This window comes from Oncorhynchus mykiss, chromosome 20 (genome assembly GCF_057628025.1).
Source record: "Oncorhynchus mykiss isolate SJ-2025 chromosome 20, ASM5762802v1, whole genome shotgun sequence".
Classification (NCBI taxonomy): domain Eukaryota; kingdom Metazoa; phylum Chordata; class Actinopteri; order Salmoniformes; family Salmonidae; genus Oncorhynchus; species Oncorhynchus mykiss.
The window spans coordinates 34,105,961-34,126,460 of NC_143041.1; the positions used below are offsets into that span (position 1 = coordinate 34,105,961).

At 41.2% G+C, this 20,500-nt stretch overlaps 1 protein-coding gene across 2 annotated transcripts in view; it reads right to left on the reverse strand.

Moving 5' to 3' along the window:
• The window catches only part of itga9 (integrin subunit alpha 9), a 151,315-nt gene that overhangs the window by 107,000 nt on the left and 23,815 nt on the right, over positions 1 to 20,500 (reverse strand). The window contains exons 6-10 of one of the 2 annotated variants that reach the window (XM_036956146.2): positions 13,207 to 13,336; positions 12,702 to 12,787; positions 12,524 to 12,586; positions 11,146 to 11,283; positions 10,112 to 10,217 (exon numbers count right to left, since the gene is read on the reverse strand). In XM_036956146.2, the coding sequence (XP_036812041.2) occupies positions 10,112 to 10,217; positions 11,146 to 11,283; positions 12,524 to 12,586; positions 12,702 to 12,787; positions 13,207 to 13,336 (523 nt within the window). Of the gene's footprint in view, positions 1 to 1,160; positions 2,059 to 10,111; positions 10,218 to 11,145; positions 11,284 to 12,523; positions 12,587 to 12,701; positions 12,788 to 13,206; positions 13,337 to 20,500 lie in introns of those variants that run through there. The other variant, XM_090212956.1, reaches the window with a different exon arrangement.

The following is a 20,500-nucleotide window of genomic DNA, read 5'->3' on the forward strand; positions in this document are numbered from 1 at the left end:
GGCTAGGCCCCTTAGTTCCAGTGTTGGGAAATCTTAAAGCTACAGCATACAATGACATTCTAGACAATTCTGTGCTTCCAACTTTGTGGAAACAGTTTGGGGAAGGACCAAAGGGAGGTTCATACAGGTTCATACAGAAATGGTTTTCCCTGACCTCAACCCCATCGAACACCTATGGGATGAATTGGAACACCGACTACGAGCCAGGCCTAATCACCCAACATCAGTGTCCGACCTCACTAATGCTCGTGCCTGAATGGAACCAATCTCCAAAGCAATGTTCCGACATCTAGTGGAAAGCCTTCCCAGAAGAGTGGAGGCTGTTAATGCAGCAAAGACGGGACCAACTCCATATTAATGCCCATTATTTTGGAATGAGATGTTCGACAAGTAGGTGTCCACATACTTTTGGTCATGTCGTATACCTTAAAAAAATATTTGGGTTGTGGATCAGAAAACCGGTCAGTATCTGGTGTGACCTCCATTTGCCTCATGCAGCGCAACACATCTCCTTGGCAAAAAGTTGATCAGGCTGTTTATTCTGGCCTGTGGAATGTTGTCCCATACCTCAGCAAGAATGGTAGAGATACTCTGAATGATCGGCTATGAAAAGCCAAATGACATTTACTCCTGAGGTCCTGACCTGTTGCACCCTCTACAACCACTGTGATTACTTTTATTTGACCCTCCTGGTCATCTATGAACATTTGAACATCTTGGCCATGTTCTATTATAATCTCCACCCGGCACAGCCAGAAGAGGACTGGCCACCCCTCATAGTCTGGTTCCTCACTAGCTTTCTTCCTAGGTTGCGGCCTTTCTAGGGAGTTTTTCCAAGCCACTGTGCTTCTACACCTGCATTGCTGGCTGTTTGGGGTTTTAGGCTGGGTTTCTGTACAGCACTTTGAGATATCAGCTGATGTACGAAGGGCTATATAAATACATTTGATTTGATTTGATTTGTTGTGTGACAAAACTGCACATTTTAGAGTATTACGATGGCGCCGGAGGGGAGGTCTGCCGTCTTTCCGGCTCTTAACCAACCATGCTATATTGTTTGTTTTTTTGCGCTGTTCGTAACTAGATTTTTACATAATGTTGCTGCTACCATCTCTTATGACTGAAAAGAGCTTCTGGACATCAGAACTGCGATTGCTCACCTCAAACTGGACAAAGAGTTCTTCTTCAATGAGTTGGATGGGAGGGATATACTACTACAGACACCCGACCATGCCCCGATCCCCGTGACTCGCTGGAGAAGGAAACTGAGATTTTGTGGAAAAAGATCAGGGTGCCTTGTGAGAATCAGGTGACGAGTGGCTAATCTGCCCTTGCCTTCTGTCCAGCTAGCTAATGTTCAATCACTGGAAAATAAATGGGACGAGCTGAAAGCACATATATCTTACCAACGGTACATTAAAAACTGTAATATCTTAATTTCAACAAGTCAAGGCTGAACGACGACATTAAGAACATACAGCTCGCGGGTTATACACTCCATCGGCAGGACAGAACAGCATCCTCTGGTAAGACACTGGGTGGGGGCCTATGCATATACAGTTGAAGTCAGAAGTTTACATACACTTATGTTGGAGTCATTAAAACTAGTTTTTTCAACCATTTCACAAATTTCTTGTTAACAAACTATAGTTTTTGCAAGTCGATTAGGACATGTACTTTGAGCATGACACAAGTAATTTTTCCAACAATTGTTTACAGACAGATTATTTCACTTATAATTCATTGTATCACAATTCCAGTGGGTCAGAAGTTAACATACACTAAGTTGACTGTGCCTTTAAACAGCTTGGAAAATTCCAGAAAAGAATGTCATGGCTTTAGAAGCTTCTGATAGGCTAATTTACATAATTTGAGTCAATAGCGGTGTACCTGTGGATGTATTTCAAGGCCTACCTTCAAACTCAGTGCCTCTTTGCTTGACATAATGGGAAACTCAAAAGAAATCAGCCAAGACCTCAGAAAAACAATTGTAGACTTCCACATGTCTGGTTCATCTTTGATACAATTTCCAAACGCCTGAAGGTACCACATTCATCTGTACAAACAATAGTATGCAAGTATAAACACCATGGGACCACGTAGCCATCATACCGCTCAGAAAGGAGATGCGTTCTGTCTCCTAGAGATGAACGTACTTTGGTGCGAAAAGTGCAAATCAATCCCAGAACAACAGCAAATGACCTTGCTGGAGGAAACAGGTACAAAAGTATCTATATCCACAGTAAAACGAGTCATATATCGACACAACCTGAAAGGCCGCTCAGCAAGGAAGAAGCCACTGCTCCAAAACCGCCATAAAAAAGCCAGACTACGGTTTGCAACTGCACATGGTGACAAAGATCGTACTTTTGGAGAAATGTCCTCTGGTCTGATGAAACAAAATTAGAACTGTGTTAGGCCATAATGACCATAGTTATGTTTGGAGAAAAAGGGGGATGCTTGCAAGCCAAATAACACCATCCCAACCGTGAAGCAGCATCATGTTGTCGGGGTGCTTTGCTGCAGAAGGGACTGGTGCACTTCACAAAATAGATGGCATCATGATGGAGGAAAATTATGTGGATATATTGAAGCAACATCTCAAGACATTCATCAGGAAGTTAAAGCTTGGTCGCAAATGGGTCTTCCAAATGGCAATGACCCCAAGCATACTCCCAAAGTTGTGGCAAAATGGCTTAAGGACAACAAAGTCAAGGTATTGGAGTGGCCATAACAAACACCTGACCTCAATGCCATAGAAAATTGGTGGGCAGAACTGAAAAAGTGTGCGCGAGCAAGGAGGCCTCCAAACCTGACTCAGTTACACCAGCTCTGTCAGGAGGAATGGGCCAAAATTCACCCAACTTATTGTGGGAAGCTTGTGGAAGGCTACCCGAAACGTTTGACCCAAGTTAAACAATTTAAAGGCAATGCTATCAAATACTAATTGAGTGCATGTAAACTTCTGACACACTGGGAATGTGATGAAATAAATAATAAGCTGAAATAAATAATTGTCTCTACTATTATTCTGACATTTCACATTCTTAAAATAAAGTGGTGATCCTAACTGACCTAAAACAGGGCATATTTACTAGGATTAAATGTCAGGAATTGTGAAAAACTGAGTTTAAATGTATTTGGCTAAGGTGTATGTACATTTCCGAGTTCAACTGTATGTGAGGAACAGCTGGTCCACGATATCTAAGGAAGTCTTGAGGTTTTTCTTGCCTGAGGTAGAGTATGTCATGATAAGCTGTAGACCACACTATCTACCTAGAGAGTTTTCATCTATATTTTTCGAAGCTGTCTTACATACCACCACAGACCGATGCTGTCACTAAAACCACGCTCAATGAGTTGTATACCGCCATTAGCAAACAGGAAAATGCTCATCCAGAGCCGGCACTCCTAGTGGCTGGGACTTCAATGTAGGGAAACTTAAATCAGTTTTACCTCATTTCTATCAGCATGTTAAATGTGCAACCAGAGGGAAAAAAATCTAGACCACCTTTACTCCACACACAGAGACCCATACAAAGCTCTCCCTCGCCCTCCATTTGGCAAATATGGCCATTAATCTATCCTCCTGATTCCTGCTTACAAGCAACAATTAAAGCAGGAAGCACCAGTGACTCGGTCTATAAAAAAGTGGTCAGATGAAGCAGATGCTAAACTACAGGACTGCTTTGCTAGCACAGACTGGAATATGTTCCAGGATTCTTCCGATGGCATTGAGGAGTACACCACATCAGTCACTGGCTTTATCAATAAGTGCATCGAGGACATCGTCCACACAGTGACTACGTACATACCCCAACCAGAAGCCATGGATTACAGGCAACATTCGCACTGAGCTAAAGGGTAGAGATGCCGCTTTCAAGGAGTGGGACTAATCTGGAAGCTTATAAGAAATCCCGCTATGCCCTACGAAGAACCATCACACAGACAAAACGCCAATACAGGACTAAGATCAAATCGTACTTCACCTTCTCCTACACTCATCGGATGTGGCAGGGCTTGCAAACTATTAGAACTACAAAGGGAAGCACAGCCGAGAGCTGCCCAGTGACACGAGCCTACCAGACGAGCTAAATAACTTCTATGCTCGCTTCAAGGCAAGTACCACTTCAACATGCATGAGAGCGTCAGCTGTTCCGGACGACTGAGTGATCACGCTCTCCGCAGCCAATGTGAGTAAGACCTTCAAACAGGTCAACATTCACAAGGCCGCAGGGCCAGATGGTTTACCAGGACGTGTACTCCGAGCATGCGCTGACCAACTGGCAAGTGTCTTCACTGACATTTTCAACCTCTCCCTGTCTGAGTCTGTAATACCAACATGTTTCAAGCAGACCACCATAGTCCCTGTGGCCAAAAACACTAAGGTTACCTTCCTAAATGATTACAGACCCGTAGCACTCACGTCTGTAGCCATGAAATGCTTTGACAGGCTGGTCATGACTCACATCAACACCATTAACCCAGAAACCCTAGACCAGTGGTTCCCACATTTTTTATAGTCCCATACCCCTTCAAACATTCAACCTCCAGCTGCGTACCCCCTATAGCACCAGGGTCAGCACACTCTCAGATGTAGTTTTTTTGCCATCATTGTAAGCCTGCCACACACACACACACACACTATACAATACATTTATTAAACATAAGAACGAGTGTGAGTTTTTGTCACAACCCGGCTCAGGGGAAATGACAAAGAGCTCTTATAGGACCAGGGCACAAATATTAATATAATAATAATCAATCATTTTGCTCTTTATTTAGCCATTTTACATATCACTTTATTTGTTAATCGAAAACTGTGAATAACTCACCACAAACTTCAGGAAACAGCAGAGGGAACACCCCCCTATCCACATTGATGGAACAGTAGTGGAGAGGGTAGTAGTTTTAAGTTCCTCGGCATACACATCACAGACAAACTGAATTGGTCCACTCACACAGACAGCATCGTGAAGAAGGCGCAGCAGCGCCTCTTCAACCTCAGGAGGCTGAAGAAATTCGGCTTGTCACCAAAAGCACTCACAAACTTCTACAGATGCACAATCGAGAGCATCCTGGTGGGCTGTATCACCGCCTGGTACGGCAACTGCTCCGCCCACAACCGTAAGGCTCTCCAGAGGGTAGTGAGGTCTGCACAACGTATCACCGGGGGCAAACTACCTGCCCTCCAGGACACCTACACCACCCGATGTTACAGGAAGGCCATAAAGATCATCAAGGACAACAACCACCCGAGCCACTGCCTGTTCACCCCGCTATCATCCAAAAGGCGAGGTCAGTACAGGTGCATCAAAGCTGGGACCGAGAGACTGAAAAACAGCTTCTATCTCAAGGCCATCAGACTGTTAAACAGCCACCACTAACATTGAGTGGCTGCTGCCAACACACTGACTCAACTCCAGCCACTTTAATAATGGGAATTGATGGGAAATTATGTAAAATATATCACTAGCCACTTTAAACAATGCTACCTAATATAATGTTTACATACCCTACATTATTCATCTCATATGTATACGTATATACTGTACTCTATATCATCTACTGCATCCTTATGTAATACATGTATCACTAGCCACTTTAACTATGCCACTTTGTTTACATACCCATCTCATATGTATATACTGTACTCGATACCATCTACTGTATCTTGCCTATGCTGCTCTGTACCATCACTCATTCATATATCTTATGTACATATTCTTTATCCCCTTACACTGTGTATAAGACAGTAGTTTTGGAATTGTTAGTTAGATTACTTGTTGGTTATTACTGCATTGTCGGAACTAGAAGCACAAGCATTTCGCTACACTCGCATTAACATCTGCTAACCATGTGTATGTGACAAATAAAATTTGATTTGATTTGATTGGATTTGATTTCACAGGTTAATGAGAAGGGTGTGCTTGAAAGGATGCACATAACTTTGCAATGTTGGGTGGTGTTGGAGAGAGTCTCAGTCTTAAATAATTTTCCACACACAGTATGTGCCTGTATTAGTTTTAATGCTAGTGAGGGCCGAGAATCCACTCTCACATAAGTAAGTGGTTGCAAAGGAAATCAGTGTCTTAACAGTGCAATTTGCCAAGGCAGGACTCTGAGCACAGCCCAATCCAGAAATCTGGAAGTGCCTTCTGATTAAATAAAATCTTCACAGAACCGCTTGTTGCAATTTCGATGAGGGTCTCTTGTTCAGATATCGGTAAGTGAACTGAAGGCAGGGCACGAAAGGGATAACGAATCCAGTTGTTTGTGTCATTTGTTTCGGGAAAGTACCTGCGTAATTGAATAGCCAACTTACTAAGGTGCTTCGCTATATCACATTTGAAATTGGCCGTAAGCTTGAGTTTATTTGCACACAACAAACCAGACAATGATGGAAAGACCTGTGTGTTGTCCTTGTTAATCGAGACAGAGAAGAGCTCCAACTACTTAATCATATCCTCAATTTTGTCTCGCACATTGAATATAGTTGCAGAGAGTCCCTGTAATCCTAGATTCAGATCATTTCGGCGAGAAAAAACATCACCCAGATAGGCCAGTCATGTGAGAAACTTGTCATCATGCAAGCCGTCAGACAAGTGAAAATTATGGTCAGTAAAGAAAACTTTAAGCTCGTCTCTCAATTAAAAAAAACGTGTCAATACCTTCCCCCTTGATAACCAGCGCATTTCTGTATGTTGTAAAAGCGTTACATGGTCGCTGCCCATATCATTGCATAGTGCAGAAAATACACGAGAGTTGCTTTAACAAAGTTAACAATTTCACTGTAGTGTCCAAAATGTCTTTCAAGCTGTCAGGCATTCCCTTGGCAGCAAGAACCTCTCGGAAGATGCTGCAGTGTACAAGTGGCATCGGGAACAACTGCTTGCACACGCGTGTCCACTATACTATGTCTCCCTGTTATGGCGTCTGCGCCACCAGTACGAATTCCAACATGAGCAGCATCTACATTTGGCTACATTTGTGGAATTACCGCGAAAGAGTAACGGTTAATGTGATTGGATGTTAATTACCTGTATTTGACATTGTGTTGTTATTTCGCTGAACGCTAACTAGGTGGCTTCATTTTATTTTTGGTAGTGAAACGAGGCTACTCAGGCGAGAAAATGTATAGCCCCGTTGGAAAATATAAATGAACTGTTTGAAAATGTGAAGATTTTTATTTATTTTTTTACTTAATTTTTTTATTTAAAAATGTAAAATGTGAATCACATTTTTATTTGGCCTACCCCTGACGGCATTGCGCGTACCCCGGTTTGGGAATAGCTGCCCTAGACCCACTCCAATTTGAATACTGCACCAACAGATCCACAGATGATGCAATCTCTAAGCACTCCGCACTTCTCTTTCACACCTGGACAAAAGGAACACCTATGTGAGAATGCTATTCATTGACAACAGCTCAGCGTTCAACACCATAGTGCCCTCAAAGCTCATCACTAAGCTAAGGACCCTGGGACTAAACACCTCACTCTGCAACTCGATCCTGGACTTCCTGATGGGCCGCCCCAGGTTGTAAGGGTAGGTAACAACACATCCGCCACGCTGATCCTCAACACAGGGGCCCCTCAGGGGTGCGTGCTCAGCCCCCTCCTGTACTCCCTGTTCACTCCCTGTTCACTCAATACTGCACGGCCAGGCACGACTCCATGATTAACACCATGATTAACACCATGATTAAGTTTGCCAATGACACAACATCGGAAGGCCTGATCACCGACAACGATGAGACAGCCTATAGGGAGGAGATCAGAGACCTGGAGACTGAAAAGAGTTGGCATGTGTCCTCAGATCCTCAAAAGGTTCTACAGCTACACAATCGAGAGCATCCTGACGGGTTGCATCACTGCCTGGTATGGCAAATGCTCGGCCTCCGACCGCAAGGCACTACAGAGGGTAGTGCTTACGGCCCAGTACATCACCGGGGCCAAGCTTCCTGCCATGCAAGACCTCTATACTAGGCGGTGTCAGAGGAAGGCCCTAAAAATTGTCAAGACTTCAGCCACCCTAGTCATAGCCCCCCCCTCCACCACCCCGCACATTGACTCTGTACCGGTAGCCCCTGTATATAGCCCCGCTATTGATATTTACTGCTGCTCTTTAATTATGTGTTATTCTTATCTCTTACTTTTTTTGTTGGTATTTTATTAAAACTGCATTGTTGGTTAAGAGCTTGTAAGTAAGCATTTCACTGTAAGGTCTGTTGTATTCGGCGCATGTGACAAATACAATTTGATTTGATTTGGCCTTTTATTGTCCCCAACACCTGTGTAATGATAATACTGTTTAATTAGCTTCTTGATATACCAGGGATGCTTACGAACAGGGATGTAAACAAATTTGTGCACAAAATTTGAGAGAAATAAGCTTTTTGTGTGTATTGAACATTTCTGAGATCTTTTATTTCATCTCATGAAACCAACACTACAAGTTGCGTTCATATTTTTTGGTTAAGTGTAGTTATGAGGTTGGGAGAAGCTATCTGGGCTGGTTAAAGCCAACTTCATGAAATTCTTAAGTGGCTAGTAGTACAAAAAAAAATATATTAAAAAATGATATATTTTTAAACAGGACAATCTGAAGGGGCACGTGCCCCTGTGCTGCCTATGGGCATGACGCATCTGAATAGAACAGGCTTGGAAGCTCTAACTATGGCAATTTGACTGGTAAACTCATGGGTCCACTTGCATTGGCTGCCTGGTAATGTAATGCAATAATTTCCATGGTTATTTGGAGTGTTCTATCAACATTCTACATGGTAATGTAGAATGTTCATTCAAATGATTCTATCTGATATGGCTCATGCAATGACATGTATTTTTTGTAATGTCAGTTGAGTTGACTCAACAAATCACAACACAGATTGAAGGGTACGCTTCCTGCTTTTAATTCCTGGCATGGGTACACTCAAAATGGCTGCCAGTCCACCCATTATGCCATCATTGACATGAATGGAGACGTCCATTCTATTCATTCTATTTCTATGGTCAGGACCCCTGGGTCTTTTTTCTTTTTGCAGGGCTGTGCTTGGGAAACATGTTGTCACAGTCTCTTAATAGACATTTAAGTGTTGTCAGTCCCTATAAACCCCAGTGTGAAACCTCTGTAAGAGTGGAAACAGAACCATAAAACTGAAGGCAAAAGGATGAACATAAAGTCTGCATCCCAAATGGGCCCTGGTCAAAAGTTGTACACTATGCAGGGAAGAGGGTGGCATTTGATGCTCAGGCAACGTCCCTTAATCCCCCCTCACAACCAAAACTGGAAAATACACTTTCCCCTTTTAAAACAAAAATAGTTCTTCAGTGATGATGCAATAGCATGCATAAGAAAAAAGTGAACGTTTTAAAACAATCATAACATGGATAAGGAAATCGTCAAGGTTTATAATGTTGTTTAACAACATAGGCTACTAAGTACCTCATCCTGTTTCTCTTACATTATCAAATGTGGGGAATTGAAAGCAGAAACCTACAGAATGTTATTCCAATTTTCTGAACATTGAATGTAAATGCTGGGTGTTAAAGATGTTATTTATATAATTTCCTCTCTTTATACCTTTATTTAACCAGGACAAGTCAGTTAAGAACAAATACTTATTTACAATGACGGCCTTGACCGGCCAAACCCGGACGACGCTGAGCCAATTGTGCACCGCCCTACGGGACTCCCAATCACGGCCGGTTGTGATATAGCCTGGATTCGAACCAGGGTGTCTGTAGTGACGACTCAAGTACTGAGATACAGTGCCTAAAACCGCTGTGCCCCTTGGGAGCCCCATAGGGCGGTGTACAAGATCCCACTCTCCACAAAATAATCAAAACAGAATTTTCCTGAGAGAAAAGCTTTTTGGGTTTTATAGCATACGTATTACAACCATCCAACGTTTGCTTATGTCAAAATGTTTAACATAGGGGAAGAAAAACTAGACTAGAACAATTCTCATAAATCTAATATGTGTCATCCAGAAGTTTTGTATGTATACAACAATAGTGCTAAATAGTGATTTGAGGAGGGTTAACATTTTTATATAAGCATACATTCTATACTTGAAAACACAGTGACTTAGTTGAGAGACACTTACCTTGGTACCCATCGTCATCGATGTCTCCGATTGCAGTGATGCACTCTCCAAAGTGTGCATTGTAGGCATCATCTCCATTTAAGAGTTCAGCCTGTTCCATCACCCCCTACAAGTAGTCAAACGGGAATGGTTATGACGTGACACAACCCATTACTTTAAAGGGGAAGGGTTATGACGTGACACAACCCTTTACTTTAAAGGAAAATGGTTATAACGTGACACAAGACATTACAGAGGAATGTTTAGGATGTGACACAACCTATTACATTAATGGGGAATAGTTATGACGTGACACAACCCATTACAGGGGAAGGGTTATTGCGTAACACAACCCATAACGTTAAAGGGGAATGGTTATTGTGTGATATAGCCATTACTATAAAAAGGGAGCAGTTATGGCATGACACAACCCTTTACTGTAAAGTAGAATGGTTATAACTTACTACTAACTAAAATAAATCCTGCTTTTTACTATAACAGTTGAGGAACTGTCTCTATCGGCTATAGATGGCTGCTTTCCCCTTCCTTTAGTTACTTGACTTTCATGAACAACTCAAACACACAGTAACAATCTCCAAGACGAGATAGTTATAAGATCCTAATGATAACTCATAAACAGAACAGGATCAAACACTCTATATGGAGGTCCTAATATACACTCAACTCATCCACCCCGACCAACCACCCTACTTTCATGTTTGCCTTAAGTAACCATCTGTATTATGTAACCATACCAAACGTGACATATCACCCTAATTTGAGTGGATTTACGTTTACATCTAGTCTATGAGACCAGGCAGTATAGGCAGCCATGTTTCTATATGGCGGGTTATATACAGGCTGACTGGAGGGCTAGAATATACTGTACATCTCCAATGTTTTTCACAAATCTCATTTAGAGAATTCCTAGTTGGAGGATTCTCTACCTGGTCACTCCCTTCCGAATGTCCTACAACTTCTGGAAGATCTGGGACATTTCAGAAAGTTCACATCATTTTCCAACTCTATTCCCATCCAACCCAGATCCCACTCACATTGCCTTTGCTGAGGTAGACAGAGACCTGTCCCTCGTCCCGTAGCGTGCTGTGCATGGGCGCTCCAACCAGCAGGTCCGACAGGCCATCCCGGTTCAGGTCAACTGCACACAATGAGGAGCCAAAGTAAGAGCCCATCTGGAAAATAACCAAGCACAGCCACAGAGCCACACAGACAGGTAGCATTGGGTCAGTGAAAATACATAACGCTGTGTTCACCTTGTGTATAATGTATAGAGATATACATGTATTCTATTCTATTCACACAATTTGGAGCCAAGGTAAGAGCACATCTGGAAAATAACCAAGCACAAGCCAGAGGCGTCTGTGTGCACACCACCACAGCCACAGAGCCACACAGACAGGCACACCACCACAGCCACAGAGCCACACAGACAGGCACACCACCACAGCCACAGAGCCACACAGACAGGCACACCACTACAGCCACAGAGCCACACAGACAGGCACACCACTACAGCCACAGAGCCACACACACCACTAGTCAGATCAGTCTTTTCATCGAAACATGATTATTGATGTTGATCTAGTGTAATGTATTTGTCATGTGAATTGTGTGTGTGTATATTTATTGTCTTAATTATTAGCCACAACTGAAGGTCCATCTAGGAAAAATATATCATATTCTGTCCTATTCTATTATTTTCATTCTGTTCTATCTTATAATATTTATATTCTATTCTAATCTACTCATTGCCAATGAGGACTGCTTTTTCGATTGCCCTCAAGATAGACAGACACTTCCTTTTTATTTTCATCATTCTCTCCCTCCACAACCTGACTGGATTAATTTTCCCTTTCATATCTCTACCAATATTAAAGGAATATTTACAAAACATAGGGTCTTAATCTACAAAGATTGAGTTATTATTTACTCTTAAAACCATGTGAATTGCCCTCCCTAGCTGTCTGGTTCGTGGTCAGACTAGGGGTGTGTCCCAAATGGCACCCCTTTCTCTATATAGTGTACTATTTTTGACCAGAGCCCAATGGGTGCAATTTGGGATGCAAGCCTAGAGCGCTCTAAACACTTTACATAAACCACATAAACAGTGTGGTGCTTCTGAGAAAACCATTAACTAACAGTCTGCCATGCTTCACCTGCACCAGCTACAGTATGTGTACTCTACTACACATGGGGCATGGTTTCCCAGACCCTGATTAAGTCTAGAGACTCTCCATTGAGCATGATCACTCAAGTGTAGGCCTATGTCATTTCTGATAACAAAGAATACTAACAGATGGTAGAAGTGAACAGTGATCACCACTGACACACTAAAGAAACAACATGTCACTGTCATGTAGTAATGGTTAAACAGCATAGTAGATCGCTGTGGTCCATATTTCAGACACATACCATTTTCCCTGAGGCTTGAAAGATCTTCACCAAAGACCCACCATCTATTCTGAAAATGTAAACCTGGAGGGAAAGGAGGATACAGTGTTAAAATACAGTGTTAACAAATCAGTGTTAAAATATTCAATACAAAGATATGATACTCCTCCTAAATCAACCAATCAAATCCTGTACATACTTTTCCTCCTCCACTGTGTTGTGGAGCTCCTGCAGCCACATCTATGAAGTTAGGCGAGGAGAAGTGTCCAGCAGTCACAGCATAGCCTAGAGAGAAACAGAGAAACAGTCAGACTTTACATGAAATAGTGGTTTGTCACAGCATAGCCTAGAGAGACAGAGAGACAGAATCAGTCAGACTTTACATTGAATAGTGGTTTGTCACAGCATAGCCTAGAGAGAAAGAGAGAAACAGTCAGAGTTGTCAATACAATCAAATAAATTAGGTACAGGTAGTCAACTATTTTACTCGTGCTCTTAGAGGGTCTACACCAGGTTAGTGTAGTGTAAAGTGTACTGTCATTTAAAAAGGGCTTTGTGAATACATTTGATTGATGATTTATAAATTGATTAGGCTATTTATTTATTTATTGATTAATTAATCAACTGATTGACAGACCGACTGACAGACAGATTGATCGATTGCATAAGTGATTAATCGATGAAATCAATCAAAGGAAACATACCTAGATAGCTGTATCTATGTGAGTCGACTTCTTCTTTGTTGGGGTTGTAGAAGGTGCTGGAGGTCAGGTTGTAGACCTTGACTGTTCCTGTCCAGTAGTATGATCCTGGAGCTCCCATCACCACCAGCTCCTGAAATTGACCACACACCATACATCTTGCAACATTAGGCTGTGTTTACACAGCCACCCTAAGAACCCAAATCTGAATTTCTTCCTATATCGCCAATATTTTTTTCCACACATAGTTTTACATGTGACCCATATCAGATTTGAGCATTCACACTGATGTAGCCTCTGAAGTAGCACACAGATGCAATGTTCATTTCCTGTCACTGTTCCTTTAAATTTTGGAGTGGTTGTAATGATAACAGTCATGTGCAATAAAACCACTTCAGAGCTAAAAAATCTGATCTGAGCATCCAGACAGAAGTCGCACATGGAGGATCGGGTTTGGATAAGGATTTAGATCCACATAGGAGGTGGTATTAATCGGAAGTCCAAAAATCTGATCTGAGCATCCAGACAGAAGTCGCACATGGAGGATCGGGTTTGGATAAGGATTTAGATCCACATAGGAGGTGGTATTAATCGGAAGTCCAAAAATCTGATTTCATGTGTTTTCTTTTTTTGCTGTTTACACATTAGGGAAAATATCCGATAGACAGTGTTGCTAAGTAATTAAGTCAAAATACTTCAAAGTACTACTTAAGTCATCACTTTACTATTTATATTTTTCACAACTTTTACTTAATAACATTCCTAAAGAAAATTATGTCGTTTTTATCCATTATTTTCCAATGACACAAAAATCCCTGGTCTTTACTACTGCCTCTGATCTGGCGGACTCACAAAACACAAATGCTTCATTTGTAAATTATGTCTGAATTTTGGTGTTCCCCTAAACATAGGTACATTTACACAAAAAAAAGAACATTGTGTCACCTGATTTGCTTAATAGAAGGAATTAGAAATTATTTATACCTTTACTTTTGATACTTAAGTATATTTAAAACCAAATACTTTTAGACTTTTACTCTGATGTCGCCTCTGAAGTAGCACACAGATGCAATGTTCATTTCCTGTCACTGTTCCTTTAAATTACAACCAGTATTTTACTGGGTGACTTCACTTTTACTTCAGCCATTTTCTATTAACGTATCTGAACTTTTACTCAAGTATGACAATTGGGAACTTTTTCCACCATTGCCGATAGGTATCAGATATGCAAATAATTGACAAAAGATTTGAATTGGACTGACTGTGTAAACACAGCCTTAGAGATTTATTAGCCTTCTGACTCAGCAAAATAATACATATACCCAGGGGTGAAAGTAGATCAAATGTATTCCCAGTACGCATAACTGCGGGAAGTAGGGGTGCTGAGGATGGTGCAGCACTCCCTGAAAAATCATAATTAAAAAATATATTAACACAACATATATTTATTTTTTTCTCACAAAAATGTGCGCAATGGGGCTTTACTAGTGTTAGCACACCAATATACTGTAGACATCTGTAGTGCAGGAAGATTTTATTTTTTTCAGCTTCGGCAAAAAAAGTTAGTTGTATAATTAAGAACAGTATCTTGCCAGATTCAATAGTTGGAACTGTAAGAGTTGTTGCCCTGTCCCTTTCTCTGTGATGTCATTCTAATGTAATCCAGAAACAAAACCCTGTCCCTTTCTCTGCCATTGTGCAAAGATGTCATGTCATCAAGGCAAAGGGTGGCTACTTTAAAGAATCTCAAATCTCAAATATATTTTGATTTGTTTAACACTTTTTTGGTTACTACATGATTCCATATGTGTTATTTCATAGTTTTAATGTCTTCACTATTATTCTACAATGTAGAAAATTGTAAAAATAAAGAAAAACCCTGGAATGAGTAGGTGTCGAGTAGCTGCCGTGGTCATCCCCCTCTTCAAAGGGTGAGACACCCTGGATCCAAACTGTTACAGACCTATATCCATTCTGCCCTGCCTATCTAAGGTCTTCAAAAGCCAAGTCAACAAACAGATCACTGACCATCTCGAATCCCACCGTACCTTCTCCGGTGTTTAATCTGGTTTCCGAGCCGGTCACGGGTGCACCTCAGCCATGCTCAAGGTACTAAACGATATCATAACAGCCATCGATAAAAGACAGTACTGTGCAGCCGTCTTCATCGACCTGGCCAAGGCTTTCGACTCTGTCAATCACCTTATTCTTATCGGCAGACTCAGTAGCCTCGGTTTTTCTAATGACTGCCTTGCCTGGTTCACCAACTACTTTGCAGACAGAGTTCAGTGTGTCAAATCGGAGGGCATGTTGTCCGGTCCTCTGGCAGTCTCTATGGGGGTGCCACAGGGTTCAATTCTCGGGCTGACTCTTTCTTTGTATATATTAATGATGTTGCTCTTGCTGCGGGCGATTCCCTGATCCATCTCTACGCAGACGACACCATTCTGTATACTTCTGGCCCTTCCTTGGACACTGTGCTATCTAACCTCCAAACGAGCTTCAATGCCATACAACACTCCTTCCGTGGCCTCCAACTACTCTTAAACGCTAGTAAAACCAAATCCTTGCTTTTCAACCGTTCGCTGCCTGCACCCGCACGCCCGACTAGCATCACCACCCTGGATGGTTCCGACCTAGAATATGTGGACATCTATAAGTACCTAGGTGTCTGGCTAGACTGTAAACTCTCCTTCCAGACTCATATCAAACATCTCCAATCCAAAATCAAATGTAGAATTGGCTTTCTATTTCGCAACAAAGCCTCCTTCACTCACGCCGCCAAACTTACCCTAGTAAAACTGACTATCATACTGATCCTCGACTTCGGCGGTGTCATCTACAAAATAGCTTCCAATACTCTACTCAGCAAACTGGATGCAGTTTATCACAGTGCCATCCGCTTTGTTACTAAAGCACCTTATACCACCCACCACTGTGACCTGTATGCTCTAGTCAGCTGGTCCTCGCTACATATTCGTCGCCAGACCCACTGGCTCCTGGTCATCTACAAGTCCATGCTAGGTAAAGTTCCGCCTTATCTCAGTTCACTGGTCACGATGGCAACACCCACCCGTAGCACGCACTCCAGCAAGTGTATCTCACTGATCATCCCTAAAGCCAACACCTCATTTGGCCGCCTTTCCTTCCAGTTCTCTGCTGCCTGTGACTGGAACGAATTGCAAAAATCGTTGAAGTTGGAGACTTATCTCCCTCGCCAACATTAAAAATCTACTATCTGAGCAGCAAACCGATCGCTGCAGCTGTACATAGTCCATCGGTAAATAACCCACCCAATTTACCTACCTCATCCCTATACTGTTTTTATTTATTTACTTTTCTGCTCTTTTGCACACCAGTATCTCTACCTGCACATGACCATCTGATCATTTATCACTCGAGTGTTAATCGGCTTAATTGTAATTATTCGCCTACCTCCTCATGCCTTTTGCACACAATGTATATAGACTCTTTTTTATTTTTTTATTCTACTGTGTTATTGACTTGTTTATTGTTTACTCCATGTGTAACTATGTGTTGTTGTCTGTTCACACTGCTATGCTTTATCTTGGCCAGGTCGCAGTTGTAAATGAGAACTTGTTCTCAACTAGCCTACCTGGTTAAATAAAGGTGAAATTAAAAAAAACACCTTTAAAATGTATTGCCTTTTAATGTGGCATAAACACAACCAGTCCTGATTAGAGGTCGACCGATTATGATTTTTCAACGCCGATACTGATACCGATTATTGGAGGACCAAAAAGGCCGATGCCGATTAATCTGACATTTGTTTTACATTTGTAATAATGACAATTCCAACAATACGGAATTAACACTTATTTTAACTTAATATAAAACATCAATAAAATCTATTTAGCCTCAAATAAATAATGAAACATGTTCAATTTGGTTTAAATAATGCAAAAACAAAGTGTTGGAGAAGAAAGTAATATGTGCCATGTAAAAATGTGTGCCATGTAAAATATGTGCCATGTAAAAAAGCTAACGTTTTGAGTTCCTTGCTCAGAACATGAGAACATATTACATTTGGTGGTTCCTTTTAACATGAGACTTCAATATTCCTAGGTAAGAGGTTTTAGGTTGTAGTTAATATAGTATTTATAGGACTATTTCTCTCTATACCATTTGTATTTCATATACCTTTGACTATTGGATGTTCTTATAGGCACTATAGTATTGCCAGTGTAACAGTATAGCTTCCGTCCCCCTCCTCACCCCTACCTGGGCTCGAACCAGGTACACATCGACAACAGCCACACTCGAAGCATCGTTAACCATCGCTCCACAAAAGCCGCGGCCCTTGCATTGCAAGGGGAATAACTACTCCAAATCTAAAAGCGAGTGACATTTGAAACAGTATTAGCGCACACCCAGGTAACTAGCTAGCCATTTCACATTGGTTACACCAGCCATTAGGAAAGAAAATAAATTATATAGTCAGGAAGTAAAGAAACAAACATCTGGAGTTGATTGGTCAGTCAGTCCTTGATTTGATGGTCACCCTAAATTCTAGAACGTCAGATACATCCCGCTTTCACTAGATTCTAGAATGTCAGATACATCCCGCTTTCACTAGATTCTAGAATGTCAGATACATCCCGCTTTCACTAGATTCTAGAATGTCAGATACATCCCGCTTTCACTAGATTCTAGAATGTCAGATACATCCCGCTTTCACTAGATTCTAGAATGTCAGATACATCCCGCTTTCACTAGATTCTAGAATGTCAGATACATCCCGCTTTCACTAGATTCTAGAATTTCAGATACATCCTGCTTTCACTAGATTCTAGAATGTGAGATGCGTCCTGCTGTCACTTCATTTTTAGAATGTCAGAATGTTGTCCTCCTGCTGTCACACATCTGTGAAACACTAGAATACTAAGACATTAGCTACAATTCAGAGACAAAGGTTAAGAACAACAGCTGTCTATTTTATCTAACATTCCTCAGATCCTGACATTCTGTACTGAAACGCTGTCCAAGAGTCTGACAGCTCTTCGGTTGTCTGTGTATGGACAGTCTGTGGTGGAAAAAATGTGTTGTTCCATTGCTCCTTTGTTCAGACGACTCCGTTGTTGAGTCCAACAACCCCCCAACCTTCTGGTAACACAACCTTGATATGCAACTTGGATGCTCATCGCTATTCCTATTCTTACATAACTTATTTTCCCATTCCTTCTAAATGTTCAGCCGTGCACTATGCAAAGGTCTCATACAATGTTGATTCCACACAGCCTGGAATCCAAACTGAATCATTTCTCATCTAGACAGTCCAAGTGTCTGTCTATTGGTGTAGTTCCAGACTAAACCTGAGGAAGTGAAACAATAATGAACCTGAGTGATATTCAGGTTGGAGCCAGGCTAAGATTCCCCACAGGCTGCAGTTTTGGATTCCAGGCTAGATACCACACAGTACGGGGTGCCGAGTGAAATGATGGTCTGTGGTCTGAACTGATTTGATGGTAACTTGAAACCTTTTTTAGATTTATAAATTGCAAAACTTATTTTTTTCATTCCTTTTGAAGGTTAACTATGCAAAGTTCTTATATGATCTGGAGCCACGGTAGAATGAAATAATGGTCTGAACTGATTTGATAGATGTACTTGGGTTCTGGATACTACTGCTGTTAGGTGATGCTCCTCAAATAGGAAGACTTCTCTTGGCATATAGACAGCTCAGCAATTTGAAAGACAGACCTGGTTTTGGGCTTGGAACTGCTACTCTCTGTCAAGTAAGATAATGGTGGTGGTGTTGGTGCTGTTATGTTCCAGGGCCTGATCAGAATAGAACAGAACACCGCTCTTCTCTGGGCACACAGACAGAGACATTCAGACAGCTCAGCAAATAACTCAATAAGTCAAATTACTGATTACACTTTAATGGACTGGCACAACTTTAAACGGTGCACTACCTCTTTGATATGTCCTTATTTCATCTCATCAAAAGCACAGACTAAGTACAAAGAGAATGGCTGTGTACCAAATGGCACCCTATCCCCTATATAGTGCACACATTTTGACCAACAGTCTAAGGCACTCACTAAAGACCCTGGTTAGATTCCAGGTTGTATCATAACCGGCCGTGATTGGGAGTCGCATAGGGCGGCGCACAATTGGCCCAGTGTCGTCCGGGTTAGGCCGTCATTGTAAATAAGAATTTGTTCTTAACGGACTTGTGCGTTTCCACTGTGAAAGCAAAATAAATCTTTATTTCCTTCTGACACTCTGACAAGGCTTACAGTGTATCAGAGAGGTCAAGTCAGGTTAACACAGCCCCTCTTAGTAGCCTATGGAAACAGGAATGAGTAAGGAGACTAACATGGCTTTGGTAGATTTCTTTGTCTGTCATCAAAATTGCTAAAATGTTTTTAAAAACAATTCTAATAAATGCCTCAGTTAGACAATGGATGAAGGCACTCCAAAACCATCAGCTATTTAATGAATTATAGCACATAAAACATTTTACTGGCACAGACAAATAATTAATGGAGTTTAGGTGGGAATTCAAGTATTCAATATACAGTACCAGTCAAAAGTTTGGACACACCTACTTGCTTGGACCAAGATTGACTGACCTTCATGTCTTAAAGTAAGAATGGACTGTCATTTCCTTTTAGCTTATTTGAGCTGTTTTTTGCGATAAAATGGATTTGGTCTTTTACCAAATAGGGCTATCTTCTGTATACCGCCCTACCTTGTCACAGCACAACTGATTGGCTCAAACACATTAAGAAGGAAAGAAATTCCACAAATTAACTTTTAACAAGGCTGTTAATTGAAATGCATTTCAGGTGACTACCTCATGAAGCTGGTTGAGAGAATGCCAAGAGTGTGCAAAGCTGTCATCAAGGCAAAGGGTGGCTAATTTGAAGCATCTCAAATATAAAATATATTTTGATCTGTTTAACACTTTTTTGGTTACTACATGATTCCATATGTGTTATTTCATAGTTTTGATGTCTTCACTACTTTTCTACAATGTAGAAAATAGTCAAAATAAAGAAAAACCTTTGAATGAGTAGGCGTGCCCAAACTTTTGACTGGTACTGTAAATTGTAAAATGTCCCCTTTTCCCCCTTAGAGTGCACTCAAATATACATTTTGTAATGGTATCAGGTATTTATTTTATATTTTGTGTTAAAATAAATACAATTATACGTGCCTAATTTGCATAAATAGAGTGCCTGCAGAAAGTAAACACACCCCTTGACTTTTTTCAAAAAAATATGTTACAAACTGGAATTATAATGGATTAGTAATTGTTTTAATCTAC